At 48.3% G+C, this 21,875-nt stretch overlaps 1 protein-coding gene across 2 annotated transcripts in view; it reads right to left on the reverse strand.

Moving 5' to 3' along the window:
• Nucleotides 1-1,102: 1,102 nt before the first annotated feature.
• LASP1 (LIM and SH3 protein 1) overlaps nucleotides 1,103-21,875 on the reverse strand; it is a 57,858-nt gene continuing 37,085 nt past the window's right edge. For both annotated transcript variants that reach the window (XM_060203588.1, XM_007530928.3), the window contains 3 exons: nucleotides 5,962-6,109; nucleotides 5,660-5,763; nucleotides 1,103-4,027 (listed from right to left, as the gene is read on the reverse strand). In XM_060203588.1, the coding sequence (XP_060059571.1) occupies nucleotides 3,854-4,027; nucleotides 5,660-5,763; nucleotides 5,962-6,109 (426 nt within the window). In that variant the 3' untranslated portion in view covers nucleotides 1,103-3,853. The remainder of the gene's footprint in view (nucleotides 4,028-5,659; nucleotides 5,764-5,961; nucleotides 6,110-21,875) is intronic.

Consider the following 21,875-nt stretch of genomic DNA (forward strand, 5'->3'; position numbering starts at 1 on the left):
CTGGTAGTGTTGGAGATTGAACCTAGACTTAAGAGCTTCAGGCACGGAAACCTTTTACATAACCATTATGCCCCAGCCCATTTTAAAGTTTTTTCTTTTCTTTTTTGCCTGGTTATTGCTGGGGCTTGGTGCCTGCACTGCAAATCCACTGCTTCTGGGGGCCATTTTTATCATTTTATTGAGACACACACACTGCAGGCTTCTTCCTGGCACCAGAGGGTCAGGGGTCAGGCACAGGATAATAGGAACTATAAGGAGGGGCAATACTAATGAGATGTGTAGGGAGCTGTCCCCTGACCTCAGTGACACAGCTCCTGAGACCTCCAGTCTTCTCACCGGCCTTTTAACTTCCACTCAAAACTTCCACTCAAGGACCTCCTTTCTGGGCTTAAGCACTGTTAGTGAGCAGGACATTGCAAAAGTTACTTTTCTTACAAGGTTGTTACTAAGGCCAAGGGAAGAAATAACTGCTAGGGATCACTTTCCTAAGGTATTGTGTAAAACTGCCCTGTGAAGATGTACTTGGCAGTGGAGAAACACTAAAACTGTCCCTCAAGCTGAGCTCAATCAAGCTCTTACAAAGAATGTTGAGATGGTTCGGGAGGTGGCACACTGAATAAAGCACTGGACTCTCAAGCGTGAGGTCCTGAGTTCAATCCCCAGCAGCACATGTACCAGAGAGATGTCTGGTTCTCTCTTTCTTATCTTTCTCATTAATAAATAAAATCTTAAAAAAAAAAAAAAAAAGACAAAGAATGTTGAGCAGCTGTGCCTAATCCTGGGGATAGGAATTAGACCTGTTGCCAGCCCTGTGAATGCACTGGGGAGACAAGTGTGTGTGTGGGGGGGGGGGGGGTGGGGGGCTCACAGCTAAGGCAGTAAGGGGCCCTGGGAGTGGCCACCACGTTGGGTGAGGAGTTCTCAACAGGGAGGAAATAGATGCTAAGGCTCCCACAGGACAACAAACTGTTGACCTTCCTCACAAACTGACTACTTCCAGACTTTCCCTGCAGTGCAGCAGGACTCCCATGAGGACACCCCAACACCCCCAAACATGCACATACACAGCAGCCACTCACAGAGCCAGAGAGAAACCAAGTCCGCAGGTAAAAATTATACTTTTATTTGAGTCACCAGGAGAAAGATTCACTTGTGGTCTGAGTCAAATGTTCAGAATCATTAATAGGCCAGAAAGATTTGATCCCAAGCACAAGCCCCCAAGGGGAGGGACCAAAACAGACCAAGAAAAGACAGCCACCCCATAGAAAAATGGTGAATGGATGGCTTCACACACACAGATGAAATGTTTGGACAGAGGCAAACTTCACATGGTCATTTCTATTTCATTTTAAATACAGGTTTTGGGGTGGTATATATATTTTTTCCCAGCTTAAAAAAAAAAAAAAGGCCCCAAAGTGCATATATGTAGGGGAAAGGCAGAAACTAAGCAAGAAGGTTTTCCCTGGAGGGACATGGAAAAGAAAACAGGAAACAGGGTTGAGAGAATTCATTTTTCTCACCATTGGACTTCTTGCATTTTATTATTGGTCCACTAAAGGTATATTCACATTCAAGCTTTGATGTGTCTGCTTTCCTGGGATTAGATTGACTTAAAAGACTTCTGAGAACTTTTTGAGACTAGAGACCTGGTCCAGCCCTCAGACTCTGTGTTCTTCTAGAGATGGATGGTTCTGGAAAGGGAGGACTCCCAGCAGCCCCTGGGTCCCTCAGCACCAGTGTGATGGTCCCTCCTGTCTCTGGGGGTGTGTCACCAAAAGTCCCCTATTTTTAGGATGGGAGGAGTAGAGTGGCCTGCAACAGCTGGCTTTGCCTTGTTTGGGAAGAAAGAACAGACTGCTTCTTGCCCCTCCCTCTCACCACACTCTGCTCCCCACCACAGGTCCTCCAACAGGATGTCTCTGATCTCTCTTTGGTCCCAGAGTTCATGTTGTGCTTTGAGATCTGGAGGAAGCGGAATGGAAGGGTACCTCTCCCAGTACTTCCCCAAGGGCTCCCTTTCCACCACCCACTATAAGATGCTCCACCTACCCTCTCCAGAAGGAAAGAGGGATTGGTCAGACAAGGGGCCCCTCCCCATAGTGACTTCCCAACCCTAAGATCTGGGGTGGAAGTTTCCCAAGTAAACTCTGAAGCAGTCGACAAAAACACCCTTAAGGAATTGACTATTGATGACTTCCTACAGGATAAGAGGAAACAAAGAACCCCAGGCCCTGGCTGGATTCAGGGTGCAGGGGGGATACCTCAGAGGGGTGACAAGAAAGCCCAGAGATGAATAAAGCCAGGCAACAGAGGCCACAGCCACAGAGAAGGGACTTGGGGATAGCACCGGCTCTCCCTGCCTCACCTGCGCCTGTGCTTCCAGTTTTGTAGGCCTGGGATCCTCTCCCCTCTGCTTCTAGGGGGCTTTGGATAAGCAATGGGCAAGTCTGGGGGAGGGGGAGTGACCCCAGAGTGCGGCACCACTCAGAGTGACCTCAGAGTGCAGGTGATACAGCGTCCTCTGGCCCTGACTCTGCTGCCCAGGACAAAGAGGTGAAGGAAGAGAATGGACTGGAGTCTTCTCTCCAGTTCCCACCCAGTACTGAGCACAGCCCACTCCTGTAATCCCTTGTGGCTGCCCAGCGCCCGCCCAGCGCCCTGGAGGCAATGGGTGAGCTTCCTGCACTTCAGAGACAGAAGGAGCTTCTTTCCCCTCCAGTGGCGAGTTTGAAAGAAAGTATCAAGGAAGATCTGTATGTGGCTCCCTTACTAAGCCCAGCAGTGTGCAGGCCTCACCTGCCCTTTGCCTCACGCTCACAGCAGCTGCCACTGAACCACAAGCTGTCACAACGTTCTAGGTACTGGAGCTGAGGGCGCCCCGTGGCTCTGCAGTTTCTACTCCATTCAGTAGAGAACCAGAGGCCCTCAAACCCGAGACATCCTCCCAGAAGGAAGGAGGGGTGACAGCCAGCCCAGATCTCGAGGGGGTGGGCCAGTCGGAACCAAAAGCCCCAAGGTCTCTTTGCCTGTTCTTGCAGACCCAGCCAAGGAAGCAAGCTGGGGTCCCCAGAGACTGAGAGGTGAAGGGAGGGAAAAGCCTGTTCCTTTTCCTCCCTGCAAGTCAAAAAGGCAGCAACCAGGCCCAAGCTGTGCCTCCTGGGGAGCTCTTCACCCACTCTGGGGCTACATGTTGGGGGGAGGGCAGAATCACAGTGTGAACAAGAGCACTAGGCTGGGGTGAATGAAACCCAAAAGGAACCCCCCCACACACACTTTGTTGTCCTTGAGGGAGGGAGCCCAGTGAAGCGCCAACAGCCCCATCTTTGAGAAGCAGAGGTAAAAACCATCTCACTGGTCCCTATCCAATATCAGCCCCTCCCCCTCCTCCACTCACCCCAAGGGCAAGGTAGAGGGGCCTCCCCACTCTGGAAACATGCAGGAACTCTCTCAAGGGAAGCCCTGGGGGGGGGCTACCCAGACCTGGAATGTTGAGAATGTGTGAAGAGGAGGAAGATGGAAGGGTCTGAAGGGGCAGGACGGAGAAGGCAGAGGCCTGGAGGCCTCCTGGAGGGAGGAGTCTCCCATCCCAGACCTCCACCCCCTATCCCCTTCTGGGATCCATCTATAGAGAAAAATCAAGAAGTCAGTCAAGGGGAAAACCTGCCAAAGGAAGGAGCCAGCAGAAAAAGGCTTCAGTTGGCCAGAGAAGCTGGAGGAGGGTGGGGAGAGACAAGCTGTCGCAGATTAAAAAACAAAACAAAAAAAAGACACTGGCAGATGGACAGGCCATGGCCAGGACGGATGCAATGCAGTGGAATGCACTGAAGACAGGTGGGGGGTGGTGGCAGCGGGCTCAGATGGCCTCCACGTAGTTGGCAGGCAGCATCCCTGTGTCGCCGGTACGCTCCACGGTCCCGTACATCCAGCCGTCATCAATCTGCTGCACATTCACGATGGTGTCACCATCCTGGAAGGAGACCTCATCTTCATCCGCAGCGCTGTAGTCATACACTGCGCGGTACCGCTTCTACAGGGACAGCACACAGTCAGCACCCCATCCCAACTGTCTGGGCCCCCAGATCAGAGTTTGGCCAGTGGTTTCCCCACAGCACTGACCAGCTCCAGTTTAACCCTGGTGGTGCCAGGGGTTAAACCTGGTACCTCAGAGCCTCAGAGATGAAAGCTTTTTTGCATAAGCACAATTACCCTTTCTTACAGGAGATTTGGCAGTGACTAAGGGACAGACCCTCTCAGCCACGGGAGGCCCAAAGGGCATAAAGTCAAGTAGTGTTTAAAGACATGGCATTCCCTACTGTTATCTGAAGCATTATAAGCACCAGTTTTTTTTTTTGTTTTTTTTGAATTATCTTTATTTATTTATTGGATAGAGACAGCCAGAAATCAAGAGGGAAGCAGGTAATAACAGAGGGAGAAAGACAGACACCTGCAACACTGCTTCACCACTCACAAAGCTTTCCCCCTGCAGGTGGGAAGCGGGGACTCGAACCTGGGTCCTTGCTCATTGTAGCATGTGCATTCAATTAGGGGTGCTACCACCTAGCCCCTCATAAGCACCAGTCTTATTATTTCTGATACTGTGATGAGATAGGCTTCACTCCCCGATGCAAGTCAAAGACCTTGTCTTCAGAGAAAAGTCTCCAGGTGACACAAATGTGTCTATCAGGTTTCCTTGTAACCTCAGCCAAAATATTTCTGTTTTTTTCATAACCTGGACTTCATTACTGCAGGCTGACTTTTTTCAAGTAGAGACACAGGGAGAGGCCTGGGGAGACAGCATAATAATTATGCCAAAAATATTCAGGCTTCAGGCTCCAAAGTCCTTGGTTCTAGCCTCAGGCTGGATGGTGTCACACCTAGTCAAGCACACATAGTATGAAGTTAAGGAGCCATGTAAGGATCTGGGTTCAAGCCCCTGCTCCCTACCTATAGGGAGGACACTTCATGAGTTGTCTGCAGGTGTCTCTCTCCCTCTATCTTCCTCTCCCCTCTCAATTTCTCTCTGTCCTATCTAATAAAATGGAAAAAAGAAAAAAAAAGTAGGAAGCAGGGTCTAAGTATAACTCCCCAGATGCACAGGTACCAAAGTGATGTCTTGTTCTTTCTCTCTCCTCCTATCCTTCTCATTAATAAATAAACTATTTTTTAAAGTTTATTAAAAAAAAAAAAAGGAAGGAAGGAAGGAAGGAAGGAAGGAAGGAAGGAAGGAAGGATGCTTTCCTGTGCTCCCAAATAGCTGGAGTAAAGCCCCTGGGAAGGGCAGGCAGCTTGTTTTTCATGAACCCAAGGATGAACTCAGAGCCCCACCTAGGCCCCAACCCACTAGGTCACACTGAAGCTGGAGACTAATCACCTGCTAATAATAATTGGGGTACAAAGTCAGGGGAAGCTGGGTCTCTGGGAGTTTATTTTAGATAGAGATGGAAAAGGCAGAGAGTAAAAAAAGACCACAGCTTCCTTTAATGTGGTGAGGGCCGGGCTCAAACGTGGGTCACCCACACAGCCAAGCAATACACTATCCAAGTGAACTATTTCACCTGCCCTCTCTGGGGGCTTCTAAGGAACATCAGTGTCCAGAAGACCTTGCCTAGGTCCACTTCCCTCCACCCCCTAGAGCCTCTCCTCCTACCGGGGGACTTACCCCGCCCCCGCCCGGGGCTCCGCGCTGTATGGAGACCGGGGCTGCAGGCTCCTTGTAGCCACCATACGACTGAGTCACCTGTTGCTGCTGGGGCTGTTGGTAAACTGGAAGATGAGAGGAGACGGCTCGGCTCAGCAACTATCTTATCTCAGACCCTGAACCCAGTACATAAGCACCCAGGATGGGGCCTGAGCAGGGAGTGTATGCTTCTTGAGCAAGTAACCCACTCCCCTCCCTCCCTGGTCCACCCCATCCCCACCCTACTACCAACCCCTGCCGGGCGCCATGAGCCTCACACTCACCCGGGGCACTAGTGGGAATGTGGTGAGGCTGCTGCTCCTGGGGCCGCCGGTAGCTGCTATTGTCCTGGGAGTCTCGGCGCTCGGTTTCCAGGGCCTCACCCCCGCTGGGGCCCATGCGGCTCTTCTCAAACTCCTCGTGGTATTTGATCTGTGGAGGCAGGAAGTACTGGATGAAGAGCTTGCAGAATGCAGGCCAAGGATCCCCTCGTGATGCCACTCACAATCCCAGGGGAAGGAGGACAAGGGAGAGAGCCAGATGCCGGACAGGGGAACACCATGCATGTGTCCTGGGACAAGTCTTCGGCCTCAGTGTCCACCGTGGTGCAGTGAGGCACTAGCATCTACCCCAGGGGCTGCTGACAGTGAGGTAACAAATGCAAAAGGTTGTGTGAGCTAGGGCAGCAGACAAATAGCAACTGTCATTTTTTTTCCCACAGAGGGGTGAACTTCTGGCTTCTGGTGGGAAGCTCTCCTGCCTCCAAGCCACTACACCAGGTCAGCACTCTGCAATAGGAGGTGAAACAGCCAGACATCACTCTGGTTGGTATATGTGCTGCCGGGGACTGAACTTGGGGCCTCCTGTTTGAGAGTCCAATGCCTTATCCACTGCACCATCTCCTGGACCACTCAACTGTCTTTTTTTTTTTTTTAATATTTTATTTATTTATGAGAAAGACAGAGGGAGAGAGAAAGAGCCAGACATCACTCTGGCACATGTGCTGCCGGGGATCGAACTCGGGACCTCATGCTTGAGAGTCCAAAGCTTTACCACTGCGCCACCTCCCGGACCACTCTCCTTTATACTTTTTTTTTTTTTAATATTTTATTTATTTATGAGAAAGACAGAGGGAGAGAGAAAGAACCAGACATCACTCTGGCACATGTGCTGCCGGGGATCGAACTCGGGACCTCATGCTTGAGAGTCCAAAGCTTTACCACTGCGCCACCTCCCAGACCACTGTCTTTTTTTTTTTAATTTATTTATTTTTCAGACTGGCCAGGCCTCACACTTGAGAAAACAGGCCCTGGAATCTGTGGCCCTGGGCAGCTCACTTTGCTTGTCAGTGTAAAACACCCACTTGTAAGTGCTGACAAAGTAGAAAATGGAGTTTGTGCTGTGATGAGGGTACCGAGTCCAGTACCTGGCATCCAGGAATGTTCAGTAAGCAGGAGCTGTTGCTGTTGACCTGAGAAGAGGCAAGGCAGCACCTGCCACAGGCTCATAAAAATGACAGTTGAGGGGGGTTGGGCGGTAGTGCAGTGGATTAAGCACACATGGCACAAAGCGCAAGAACAAGCATAAGGATCCTGGTTCGAGCCCCCGGCTCCCCACCTGCAGGGGAGTCACTTCACAGGTGGCGAAGCAGGTCTGCAGGTGTCTGTCTTTCTCTCCCCCTCTCTCTATTTCTCTGTCCTATCCAACAACAATGAAGCAATGACAACAACAACAAGGGCGACAAAAGAGAAAAAATAGCCTCCAGGAGCAGTGGGTTCATAGTGGAGGCAAAATAAATAAATAAATAAATAAGCCCTCAAATCTAGCCTTTATGCTGTCTACTTTCAGCTCAGCTATGCAGTTTATTAGGATACTGGGTCCAAGGGGACAGGTGGTGGAATACATCACCAGGTTGAGCGCATACATCACCATGCACAAAACCACGGTTCACAGTTCATGTCCTCACTCCCCACTCGCGGGGGGGGGGGGGGGGGACGACGACGGAACTCCACAAGTGTTAAGGCAGGTCTGTAGGTATCTCTCTCTCCCTAGCTCCCCTCCCCTTCAATTTCTCTCTGTCCTATCAAATAAAGTAGAAAGAAAGGAAAATAATAATATATCAGTAATAATAGGTAAAACAAAATACTTAAAAATTTAAAAATACTGGGTTCAGCAGTCAAAGTGACACAGTGGGTAAAAGCACAGGACTCTTGAACATGAGGTCCTGAGTTCAATCCCCAGTAGCACTGTATCAGAATGATGTCTGGTTGTCTTTCCCTCTTTCCCCTATCTTCTCTGAATAAATAAAATCTTTAATTAAGGCCTAGAACCTTCCAAAGAAGCTGGATGCTAGAATTATATATATATATTTAAACCAGAGCACTACTCTGCTCTAGCTTATGGTAGCGCAGGGAATTAAAACTTTAGCAACAGTGAAGCAGTGCTACAGGCATCTCTCTCTAGCCTCTACTCCTACCCTTTTAATTTCTGTTTCTATAAATAACAATAATAGGGGACCAGGCGGTAGTGCAGCAGGTCCGCAAGTGTCTATCTTTCTCTCCCCTCTCAGTCTTCCCCTCCTCTCTCCATGTCTTTGTCCTATCATTCAACAATAGCAATAATAACAATGATCAACAACAATAACAAGGGCTACAAAAGGGAAAAATTGGCCTCCAGGAGCAATGGATTCATGTGCAAGCACCAAGCCCCAGTGATAACCCTAGAGGCAAAATAATAATAATAATAATAATAATGGCATATGGGTGCTGGGACTCAATCTCAGGACTTCATGCTTCCAACTCTGGATTCAAACACCTCCAAAGCTGTAGGAATCATAAGCTTTTTGTACTGCACTCTTGGGGGTGGGGGACAGGCGGCTTATACCCCATCTTGAAGACTCCTGGAGAAGAGGGGACCAACCAAGAAAGGTGCAGTGGTCCATGGTGTAAATGTTTCAGGAGCACTGGGCTGACCTGGGGGTGGGGGAGCAAGTAGACCAGAGTAACAAAATAGCTCCCCCTCACACCCCAGAGGAAACTCCAAAAGCAGGACACTGAGAGAAAATAGTCCTGGGCAGGCAGGCAGGGAGGCCCAGCCCCTGAATTCTCTGCAGGCCTTGAACCACTTGACTGTCAACTGGCACTTATCCTATTCACCAGCATTCAGCCCTGTGCGACCCCAGCGGGAAATGAGGCAGGCTGGGAGGGGCAAGGGGCATGAGGGGGACAAAGCCTGCCCTGTTTCCTGGAGCGGAAGGCACTAGTCACCCCCTGGCCTGGGCCTCCACTCCCCACTCTCCCTGCTGCCTCAGCCCCACCCTTTCTTGGCACTTGTTTTGCAAGGAAGGTTAGAACAACCTGGCAAAACAAGCTTAACAAAAAAAAAAAAAATGTAAAGAGAAGATAGAGAGGGAACAGAGGCAGAGAGAATGTATGAAAGAGACCACAGCACCGAAGCTTCCTTCAATGTGGTGGGGACCAGACTTGAACTTGAGTCATGTACATGGCAAAGCAAGTGAACTGTTTTACCAGGCCCCAGACTTTATGGTTTCAAGAAAATAAATTATGTTTTATCTTAGAAAGAGGGAGAGAGGGGCTGAGTGATGGTTAAGGTTCAAGCCCTGGTGCCCACTTGCAGGGGGAGAGCTTCACAAATGGTGAAGCAGGGCAGCAGGTGTCTTTCTGCCTCTCTCTCTCCCTACCTCACTCTTCTCTCTAAATTTCTCTCTGTCCTATCAAAGAAAAAAAACAAAACAAAGAGAACACTTAAAAAAAATTAAAAACAGTGGTCCGGGAGGTGGCGCAGTGGATAAAGCATCAGACTCTCAAGCATGAGGTCCTGAGTTCAATCCCGGCAGCACATGGAACAGAGTGATGCCGGGCTCCTTCTCTCTCCTCCTATGTTTCTCATTAATAAATTTAAAAAATTAAAAACAGTAATGAGAGAAGAGAGAGGAAGAGAGGGAGGGGGAGAGAGGGAGGGAGGGAGAGAGAGAGAGAAAGAACATTAGAGTATCACTCTGGCATATGTCATACCAGGGCTTGAACCAAGGACCTTCTATACGTAAGCACAGCACTTTTTAGCAGGCTTCACAATTAGAAGCTGAGCTCAAGGTCTGCAGCTCTGGCTTCTGAAACTGACAGTTACTTACTGCAGCCAGGAGATAAGCTGGGCAGCTACCCAGGATGTCCAGTGTGGAGGCAGAGAGCACCCCACAAAGGGTCAGAACCAAACCCTCCTCTCGCCCAAGCAAGGGCCCAACCTGGCCAGGTTCAGTTCTCTTTGCTGGGGCCAACCCCAAACCCACCAGCTCTTAACTCCCACTCGGAAGGTCATCCAAGGGTGAAGTTCTTAGGCACAAGGCCACTGTGCTGGGCTCAGACTCCTCAGCCAAGGGCACGTCATGACTGTCCAGTCCCACTCCCTTAGTGACCCCTATCCACAGGCAAGGAAGGGAGGCAGGAGAGGAGGCTCCTGACTCACCCAGCTACTGTCCTTGACTTGTCCTGGGCATGGGCAAAGTCAGCTCCCCATGTTTGCTTTCTGTTAACGAAGCCTGGCTGGCTGGCTGGCAAGCCTGGGGACAGGCAGAGGCAGGCACAGGGCCCTGGAGGTGACAAAGAGTGGCAGAGTCCTGGGGCTGCTGCACCTGCCGGAAATCTGTACCTGCACCTCAGCCCTTCATCGCAGGCCCCGCAACCCCCCGTGTCTCATCCCCGAGGGCCAAGCATCCCTTGCCAACTCTCAGGACCTGGGCAAAGTCCTTTGCCTTCAGAGTCTCTGGTTTCCTCATCTGTAAACAAGGTCATGGCTCCCAGCTGGCTCCAGGACCCTGAGCTGAAAGTGTGTGCGTGTGTGTGTGTGTGTGTGTGTGTGTGTTTCCATGGCCGCTCAACCAGCCACGACACAGGAAGAAAAAACACAGGCAGACAGCTGACCCAGGCGGACAGCAGTGGCTGCCTGAGGACAACAGGCCTCCCTGTACCTGGAAGGTGCCACCTGCTACCATGTGAATAACCTTCACATTTGCTCGACTCTCCTCATGTCTTCAGAAAGTCTCTCTCTGCACATCACCTCCCTTGTCCCTAACATTCCTCCAGGGAAAAAAAAAAAATCAGTCATATAGGTATATTTTAGTCCCCATAGTACAGAAAAGGAAAATAAGACTTGAAAGTGAAATGACTTCCAGAGGTAGGGTTTTCATTACCTAGTAAGGGCTGAGGGGGCTGGAAGATAGCTCCCTGGGGAGAGCACACATCGTGTTACCAAAGCAGGAGGACCCAGGTTTGATTCCCAGCACAACAGAGAACCCTGGAAAGCAGCAAGGGAAAGGCCGCCAAGTTAGTTTCCTTTCCTGGTGCACCTGACTGGCCGGCACATGACCCAGGTTCGAGCTTGGCTCCCGCCACACTAATTGTCCTTCCTTCCCTCTCTCCCCTTTCTCTCTCGTTCTGACAAAGTCAGTTTGGAGTAGTGAAGAGCCAGGGGAAAGGAACTGGCCAGAGCTGAGGCACTGCACATGTGTGAAGCCCCGGGACTGCTTAACAAAGTAATCATTAAGATAAATTAATTACATGAAATAAAAGCTGCCCTGGGACCCTCACAGAATGCCACACTGGAATTGGATCTGTGAGATCCAAGGACACATGGGTTGAGGGGGCCAGGCTCCTGCTAGCCAAAACTGCAGGGTGATTAGCAGAAGGTTTGTTCTAAGGCTAAAGAAAACACATTTCTGGGAGTCGGGTGGTGGCGCAGTGGGTTAAGCGCATGTGGCGCAAAGCGCGGGGACCGGCGTAAGGATCCCAGTTCGAGCCCCCGGCTCCCCACCTGCAGGGGAGTCGCTTCACGGGTGGTGAAGCAGGTCTGCAGGTGTCTATCTTTCTCTCCCCTTCTCTGTCTTCCCCTCCTCTCTCCATTTCTCTCTGTCCTATCCAACAACGAATTGCGTCAACAACGGCAATAATAATAGCCACAATGAAGCTACAACAAGGGCAACAAAAGGGGGAAAATGGCCTCCAGGAGCGGTGGATTCATGGTGCAGGCACCGAGCCCAGCAATAACCCTGGAGGGGAAAAAAAAAAAAGAAAAGAAAAGAAAACACATTTGTGGCAGTTGGGAAGACAACTGAGTGGGTAGAGCATAGGGCTTGCATATGTGAGGTCCTGGGTTTAGTCCTTAGCACCACATGTGCTAAAATGATGCTGTTTTTCTTTCTTTCTCATGTAAATACATATACAGATGAGTTGAAAGGAAAAGAATAGGGAAGGGAAAGGAAAGGGTGGGAAGGAGAGGAGAGGAGAGGAGAGGAGAGGAGAGGAGAGGAGAGGAGAGGAGAGGAGAGGAGAGGAGAGGAGGGGGGGAGAGGGGAGGGGAGGAGAGGAGGGGGGGAGAGGGGAGGGGAGGAAGGGGGAGAGGGGAGGGAAGGGGAGGAGAGGAGAGGAGGGGGGAGAGGGGAGGGGAGGAGAGGAGGGGGGAGAGGGGAGGAGAGGAGAGGAGGGAGGAGAGGGGAGGGGAGGAGAGGAGGGGGGAGAGGGGAGGAGAGGAGGGGGGAGAGGGGAGGAGAGGGGAGGGGGGAGGGGAGGGGAGGAGAGGGGAGGGGAGGAGAGGAGGGGAGGAGAGGGGAGAGGGGAGAGGAGGGGAGGAGAGGGGAGGGGAGGGGAGGGGAGGGGAGGGGAGGGGAGAGGAGGGGAGAAGAAAGAATTGAGGAAATGGTCAACTGGTAGAGTATCAGGCTTGTATGCCTGAGGCTCCTGGTTCATTCCCCAGCACCATATGTATGACAATGGGACTCTGAGTTCTCTTTCTCTCTCTTATGTGAAACTATCTCCTTATGTGTAATGAAAAGTAAATTAAAAGAGAGAGACAGACAGACAAAGGAAGGATGGAAGATAGATCTATTTTCAGGGTCACATAGGCTCCTAAGCTGAATATGGGCCCCAGATCACATCAAATCAATGGGGTTTACAGTCAATAATATTTATACACTTTGCCCATATTTGGGAGCTACTCTCTTCCCTGATCCAGCTTTCTGGTCCTTTTTTCAGCCATGACATCATCTTCGCAGACAATAACTAGGATCCACCTGCATATCAGATGTCCGGCTCAAGCAAAAAAAAAAAAAAAACCACTAGTATAGCCACAGGCCCTTTGGAATATAACTAAAATATGCCTATTAGCTATCTACAAAATGGAGGACCCCCCCCAACTCTTCATCTGCATTACTCCAGCCTTTAGGTTCATAATTAGTCAACACCTTGCTTGGCTTTATATGTTAACTCTCTTTTCAGCCACCAGGTTCCAGATGCTACCATTATGACAACCAGACTTTCCTGGACAGAAGACCCCACCAATGTGTCCTCCGCTTCCCCAGAGCCCTGCCCCACCAGGAAAAGAGAAAGACAGGCTGGGAGTATGGATCAACCAGTCAAAGCCCATATTCAACGGGGAAGCAATTATAGAAGCCAGACCTCCCACCTTCTGCATCCCACAATGACCTTGGGTCCATACTCCCAGAGGGTTAAAGAACAGGAAAGCTATCAAGGGAGAGGATGGGATACGGAGTTCTGTTGGTGGGAATTGTGTGGAGTTGTACCCTCTTATCCTATGGTTTAGTCAATGTATCCTTTCTATTTAAAAAAAAAAAAAGGCTTTTTTGGGGGCTGCGGGGTAGCACATCGGGGTAAACGGACATAGACCTCACAAAATGATCCTGGTTTGAGCCCCTGGTTCCCTACCTGTAGGGGGATATGCTTCACTAGTCTGCCGGCGTCTATCTTTCTCTCCCCCTCTTTATATCTTCCCTCCCCGCCTCCTCAATTTATCTGTCCTATCCAATAAAAAGTGGAATGTCCACCAGGAACAGTGAATTTCTAGTGCTGACACAGAGTTCTGGCGTTAACCCCAGAGGCAAAAAATAAATAAATAAATAAATAAATAAATAAATAAAAGCTTTTCCTCTACCACCTGATGTTCTGATTTCTAAGTCCCTGGCCCTCAATCTTGGTGAAAAACAGAAGTCTCACCACATGTGTTGCTCCCACATGATTCTGCATCATGGCTAAGGAAGGATCGTCTTGTTTTAAATGGAATCATAACTCAGCAGCCAGAGTCTATTCTTATAACACCTGCTATTGGCTAAAGACCTGTTTCCTGTCCTCACATGCACTGGGCACTTGCTCTGCTCCCCAGTCAGAGGACAATGTATCATTATTTTTCCCATTTTACAGAGAGGGAAACCAAGGTTCAGAGATGGGTGGGTGGGTGGTGGTGAGCCTGATTCCAGTCCTAATCATCTATAGTTTTCAACCACTGTGTTAATGTATAATATGTCACTTCATATTATACATTAACAATGTTTTCTTTTATTTATATATTTTCTTTTTTTCCCTCTAGGGTTATCACTGGGGTTCGGTTCACTGCTCCTGGAGGCTATTTTTCCCCTTTAGTTGCCCTTGTTGATAATCGCTGCTATTATCATTATTGTTGTTAATATTATTGTTGGATAGGACAGAGAGAAATGGAAAGAGGACAGGAAGACAGAGAGGGGGAGAGAAAGACAGACACCTGTAGACCTGCTTCACCACCTGTGAAGTGACCACCCTGCAGGTGGGGAGCCGGGGGCTCGAGCTGGGAATCTTTTTTTTTCTTTTTTCTTCCCTTTTGTTGCCCTTATTTTTTTTATTGTTGTTGTAGTTATTGTTGTTGCTGTTGATGTTGTTGTTGTTGGATAGTACAGACAGAAATGGAGAGAAGAGGGAAAGACAGAGAGGAGGAGTGAAAGATAGACACCTGCAGACCTGCTTCACCGCCTGTGAAGCGACTCCCCTGCAGGTGGGGAGCCAGGGGCTCGAACCGGGATCTGTACGCATGTCCTTGTGCTTTGTGCCACGTGCGCTTAATCCGCTGCGCTACCGCCCAACTCCCCCTATTTATAATTCTTTTAATTTTATTTATTTATTATTGGATAGAGACAGAGAGAAATTGAGATGAGAGGGGAGGGAAGAGGGGGGGGGAGAGCTACAGACAGACACCTGCAGCTCTACTTCACCACTTGTGAAGCTTCCTCCTTGCAGGTGGGGACCAGAAGCTTGAACCTGGGTCCTTGCACACTGTAGTGTGTGTGTTTAACCAGGTGCGCCTCCACCTGGCCCCTATTTATAATTTTTAAAGGTTTATTTATTTTGGATAGAGACAGAGGAAATGAGAGGGAAGAGGGAGGGAGAGTGGAAGAGACACCGGCAGCCCTGCTTTACTACTAGGTCTGTTTTTACAAAATATATTTTATTTGTTATTGGTTAGCGACAGAGAAAAACTGAGAGGGGAGGGGGAGACAGAGAGACACCTGCAGCCCTGCTTCACCACTCGTGAAGCTTCCTCTGCAGGTGGGGACCAGGGGCTTGAACCTGGGTCCTTGCACACTCTGAGTGCTTAATCAGGTGCACCACTGCCTGGCCCCCTGCTTTACACTTGTAAAGCTTCCCCCTTTTAGGTGGGAGGTGGGGGCTTGAACCCAGGTCTTTGCACATGGTAACATGTGCATTCAACCAGGTGGCCCCCACATTAACAACACTTGACCCCCACATTAACAATACTTGAAAATCAAATGCGAATCTGTGTTCAACTTCATTGTAAGCAGAAAAGGGCAAGTTGAAGTCTGAATTTAATCTATCACTACACAAAATCAAAATGGCTAAAATAAACAAGTCGAAGGGTTGTAGAACCATGGAAATTCTCATCACTGTTGTCAGGCGGGTAAATCAATACTGCAGCCTGGCATTATCTAGTGAGAGGGAAGGCACATACACTCAGCAACTCCACTCATGGTAACACAAGAGTATATGTCTGAGGGTGTCCAGTGCGTGGAAATAATCAAAAGGTTCATCAGCCAGACTCAATATAATGTAGAAGCATAAAATATAATATTACACAGCAACAACAACAAAAAAAGAATGGGAGGGCCAGGCGGTAACACAGGTTAAGCGCACATGGTGCAAAGTACAAGGACCAGTATAAGGATCCCTGTTTGAGCCAAGCTCCCCACCTGCAGAGGGGTCGCTTCACAAGCTGTGAAGCAGGTCTGCAGGTGTCTTTGTCTCCACCCCCCACCCCCCGCCTTCCCATCCTCTCTCCATTTCTCTCTATCCTACCCAACAACGATAAACAAGGGCAACAAAAGGGAAAAACAGCCTCCATGAACAGTGGATTCCTAGTGCAAGCACCCTGCAAGCAAAAAAAAATAATAATACATGCAAACACAGGATTAAACTGTAAACCCAATGCAGCCCAAAGGAAGCCAGATACAAAAGAACACATACCATATGTTCAAAATCAGAGAGGGAAAAACATATATACTGTTGAGAAGTGTGTAGACAAAGAAATATAAAGAAAAGAACAGCACATAGCTTCAAAAATTAAATTGGGATTTGTTTAACAAGTTTGCCCTCCAGTCCATTTGAATCTGGGGGGCTGAATCTTTCCTTAACTATTTACTAGTGGTTAGGTCCAAGCCTGTGTGAGTGTGTGCTCGGGCATGTTTTACAAGCTGAGGTCTTGACCCTAGAGTGCACGTGACTTCACCACTCCCAGGCAGCTTCCCCCACTCCCTCCCCATTCAGACAGAGTGGGAGACATCACTGTACCCGCTGCCCCCAGAGTCATGGCATTTCCATGTGGTGCTGTGACTCAAGCCTTGGCTACATTCATGGCTCTGCCCAGGGACTGGAATTGTTTTCTGTTTTTGTTTTTTGCCTCCAGGGTTATCGCTGGGGCTCGGTATCCACTGCTCCTGGAGGCTATTTTTTCTCCTTTTGTTGCCCTTGTTGGGAATAGTTTTTTTTTTTTTTAGAATATACTTTTTTTAGACCTGCTTCACCACTCATGAACCTTCCCACCTGAGAGTGTGATCAGGGACTAGAACCCAAAGCCTTGAATATGGTAATGTGTGTATTAGGTATGCCATCACCTGGCCCTTTTGGTGGTGTGAGGGATTGAATCTGGGACTCTGGAGCTTCAGGCATGAGAATCTCTTTGTATAACCATAATGCTTATCCACACCCTAGAATATAATTGTTTTTTATTGATAGAAATGCAAAGGATTAAAAAAAAAGAAAGAAATGTAAAGGACTGTGGTCTGGGAGGTAGTGCATTGGCTAAAACACTGGACATGAAGTCCATCAAGTCCCAAGTTCAATCCCAGCATTGCACGCACCAGAGTGATACCTTGCACACTATAATATGTGTGCTTAACCAGGTGCACCACCACCCAGCCCCCCCCTTAAATTTTTTAAATTTATTCATAAAATAAAAAACATATCAACAAGACCATAGGATAAGAGGGGCACAGTTACAATTCCCACCATCAGAAGTCCCTCCATATCCTGCCCCTCCCTTGAAAGCTTTCCTAGTCTTTATCCCTCTGGAAGCATGAACTCAGGATCATTATGGGATGCAGAAGGAGGGAGGTCTGGCTTCTGTAATTGCTTCTCTGCTGAACATGGGCGTTAGCAGACCGATCCATACTTCCAGTCTGTCTCTCTTTTCCTAGTGGGGCAGGGCTATGGGGAAGCTCTTTCTTATGAATACGTATTTTTAAAAATGCAAAGCATTTCAAGGAGAGCAATCCGAAGGTTGGATGGTCCTATAGGGCAATAGTCAGTTCTGTACCTAACAGACATCTAGAATTTGCTTTCACAACTAGATATCACTTCTGTCTGTCAGATCCTCCAGTTGTTCCTCAAAATGAAGTTAAATGTATGAGGGACCCATTACAGAAGAGGTATATCTTCTTTTACACTTTGAAAACTCTATTTTGATAGGACACAGTAAAGTTTCTGTTTGTTTTTCTGGAGCACTGCTCAGCTCTGGCTTATGGAGGTACTGGTGGTTGAACCGGGAGCCTCTGATGCCTCAGGCAAAAAAAAAGGCTTTTTGCAGAACCATTATGCTATCTCCCCAGCCCTAACATTCTATCTCTTGATTTGTGTTCTATTTCTTGACTTGCCTTAATGAGCACACAGGAATTTGCTGTATGTGTTACTGGCTGTTACATTTCACAGGAAGGAAAAAAAAAAAAGTCAGAAGATACCAAATTGTATTCAGGAGGAAATATTTTAAGTTTACATTAGTAAGTTAGTTCCCCCTTATCTACAGGGGATACATTCCAAGGTCTCCACTGAATGCCTGTAACCATATCTTTCTTTCTACACAGTTTCATTTATGAACCAGTTATAGTTAGGGGTTATCAACAATAACCAGTAAGAAACTAAAATGTAACAAAATTCTGTAATAAATGCTATGTGAATATGGTCTCGGGTCTCTCTCTCAAAATCTCTCTCTCTCAAAATCTTGCTCATGCCTTGGGGGTCGTGAGTCCTTCACTTATGCTGAGACCCCAGCTGAGGGGGTCTGCTGGATGCAGATCAGTCACAGCAGAGCTTCTCAATGAGGGCAGTGGCCCAGCCATCATTACAGCCGTGAGCACTCATGATCAGGAGCCAAGATTTAAAGCACAGATTTCTTGATTTCTTTCTTTCTTTCTTTCTTTCTTTTTTAAGAATATATTTATGGGAGTCAGGCGGTAGCGCAGTGCATTATGCTCACATGGCACAAAGCTCAAGGACGGGCATAAGGATCCCGGTTTGAGCCCCGGCTCCCCACCTGCAAGGGGGTCTGTAGGTGTCTACCTTTCTCTCCCCCTCTCTCCATTTCTCTCTGTCCTATCTAATACTGACGACATCAATAACAACAATGAAAAACAACAAGGGCAACAAAAGGGAAAACAAATATAAAAAAATTAAATAAAAAAGAATTTATTTATTTATTCATTCATGAGAAAGATAGAAGGAGAGAAAGAACCAGCCATCACTCTGGTACATTTGCTGCCAGGGATCTAACTCAGGACCTCATGCTTGAGAGTCCAATGCTTTATCCACTGTGCCACCTCTCGGACCACTAAAGCACAGATTTCATCTCTCAATCCAGGCACCTCAACTCTGCAGATACCTTTAATAATGACACAGATTCTCCTCACACATGGAGGACTCACTAGCACCTTGCCTGAAAATTTTCCAACGTTCTTACTAGATACTAGTAAAACTTTTCAACCAATCTGTATGTTCCTTTAAAAAAATAAGAAGAAATGTATGTGATGCCGAGGACCTTTTGCTTGCAAGACTGGTGCTCTACCCACTGTGAAACCCCCAGTCTTTTTTTTTTTTCCCCCTTTCTTTCTGTGTCACCACAATTTTCACTGGGGCTTCATGCCTGCATGGTTCTACCACTGTAGTCAGCTCTATTCCCCCCCCCCCCCCCCAGAGAGAGCAAAGCAGAGATAAGGGAAAACATCCACTGCTTTACCATTTGTGAAGCTTCGCCTTTGCAGTATGTCAGCCCATATCCTGATGCATGTTACAGTGTGTGCTCTACTGACTGAGCCACCTGCCAGCCCCCAATGGGCTCACAGAAAGGCCTAAAGATCCTACAGCAGTGGGGCCAGGCAGTGATACACCTGGTTGAGAGCACATGCTACAGTGTGCAAGGACCCAGGTTCAAGCCCCTGGCCCCCACCTGCACAGGGAAAGCTTTGTGAGTGGTAAAGCAGTGCTGCAGGTCCCTCTCCCTTTCCCTCTCTCCCTCTCTCTCTCTCCTTCCTGATCTCCGCCTTCTCTCTCAATTTCTGGATTTCTCTATCCAATAAAGAAAGATTTAAACAATAAATAAATATCCTACAGCAGCTAGGGAGGTTTACACTGGGTAGAGCACTGGACTTGCAAGTGTGACATCATGAGTTCAGGCCTCACCACTACATATGCAAGAAGGATAATCTGGTTCTCTCATAAAATTTAATACATCTTTAAACTTCCCTTGGGGTTCTGATAAAGTCTCAGACTCGGACCTCAGTGAAACCTTTTCAGACTCTTATGTGAGGATTCTCGAACTTCAGTAAGCACCACAGTAATGCAGGGAATGTGTGTGAAAGGCTGGTTTCTCAATTCCCACTCCCGGCAGCCAAGAGCAGAGGCCTATGAAGCTGCATTTTCAACAAACCTTCCCAAACTCTGCATGCATTTGCTAAAACTAAGAGTCTTCCAGTTTTGTGGTCACAGTTCACAGGTCTTAGCTGAAGCTGCAAAAGCAGAAGCAGGTCAGGTTCAAATCACCTTCTCCTCTCCCCCTCAAAGCAGAGGACAATCAGCTAATTGCAGCTGCAGTGGTTAACGATAAGATGGTTATCTTCTTAGGTGTGGGTGTCTTGGCCACAGTTGAGTCCTGTTACGAGGGCTCCTCAGACATCAACACCTCCAGTAATGGGGGGGGGGGGGTGGGGGTGGTGGTGGTGGCAGTTGCAATAAGCTGTCTGTGGAATATTCTGACAGCCTTCCAGGAAGGGCCACTGATGACTGGGCTCACCTGTCCATCCTCATATGAAAGCAGTGCTTTGTGTTGGGGGGGGGCACACTGAGAATGTCGGGGGTTGTGGCTGTGTCAAGTGTCAATGAAAAGAGCCTTCAGGGCCCCAGATCACATCAAATCAATGGGGTTTACAGTCAACAATATTTATGCCCCTTCCCCATATTAGGGAGCAACTCTCTTCCCTGATCCAGCTTTCTGGTCCTTTTCCCAGCCATGACATCACCTCCCCAGACAATAACTTGGATCCACCTGCATATCAGATTTCAGGTTCAGGCAAAAAAAAAACAAAACACTAGTATAGCTATAGGCCCTTTGAAATATAACTAAAATATGCCTACTAGCTATCTACAAAATGGAGGACCCCAACACTTCATCTGCATTATTCCAGCCTTTAGGTCCATGATTGTTCAACAATTTGTTTGGCTTTGTATGTTAACTCTCTTTTCAGCCACCAGGTTCCCAGGTGCTAGCAGGATGTGACCAGACTTTCCTGGACAGACAACCCCACCAATGTGCCTTGGGGCTCGCTTCCCCAGACCCCTTCCCCACTAGGGAAAAAGAGACAGGCAGGCTGGGAATATGGATCGACCTGTCAACACCCATGTTCAGTGGGGAAGCAATTACAGAAGCCAGACCTTCAACCTTCTACATCCCACAATGACCTTGGGTCCATACTCCCAGAGGGCTAAAGGATAGGAAAGCTGGGAGTCGGGCAGTAGCGCACATGGCACAAAGTGCAAGGTCTGGCATAAGGATCCCAGTTTGCGCCTCCCCGGCAAACACATGTACCAGAGTGATGTCTGGTTCAATCCCCGGCAGCACATGTACCAGAGTGATGTCTGGTTCTTTCTCTCTATCCTATCATGTCTCTTGAATAAATAAATAAAATCTTTTTAAAAAATTAATAATAAATAAATAAGGGGCCAGGCGGCAGCACAGCAGGTTAAGCACACCTAGTGCTCAGTGCAAGGACTGGCACAAGGAACCCAGTTCCACCCCTGGCTCCCCACCTGCAGGGGGGTCACTTCACAAGTAAGGAATCAGGTCTGCAGGTGTCTCTTTTTCTCCCCCTCTCTGTCTTCCCCTCCTCTCTTGATTTCTCTCTGTTCTATCCAACAACAACAATAGCAATAACAACAATACGATAATAACAAAATGGGAAAAATGATTCGTAGTGCATGCACCAAGCCCCAGCAATAACCCTGGAGGCAAAAATAAAATAAAATAAAATCTTGTGGTTAAAGTGTTGGACTTGAAATTATCGGTCTGGGGGGGGTGGAGGTGGAAAGTAGAAGGACCCAGGTTCAAGGCCCGACTCCACACCTGCAGGAGGGAAGCTTCCTGAGTGGTGAAGCAGGTTGGCAGGTGTCTCTCTTTCTCTCTATCTCCCTCACTCCATTCAATTTCCGTTTGTCCTAACTAATAAAAATGAAGGGGGGGGGTGGAGAAGAGGAAAAACGGCTGCCAGGAGCAGTGGATTCATGGTGTTGGCACCAACCCCCTAGTCACAATAAAAGAAAAGAAAAAGAAAGAAAGAAAGAAGTAGAAGAAGGTGGGGGGAAGAGGAGGAGGAGAAAGATTAAAGTATCAGGTCTCAAGTCTGATCCCTGGCATTACATATGCCAGAGTGGTGCTGGTCCTTCCTCCCCCCCCCCAATAAAATAAATAAATAAATCTTTTTAGAAAATAAAACCTGTGGTTCAGGAGATGGCACCTAAGCACTGGACTCTCAGTGGTCCTGAGTTAAAGCCCTGGCATTGTATATGCCAGAGTGATGCTCTGGTTGTCT

The sequence above is a fragment of the Erinaceus europaeus genome, chromosome 12 (assembly GCF_950295315.1).
Source record: "Erinaceus europaeus chromosome 12, mEriEur2.1, whole genome shotgun sequence".
NCBI lineage: Eukaryota > Metazoa > Chordata > Mammalia > Eulipotyphla > Erinaceidae > Erinaceus > Erinaceus europaeus.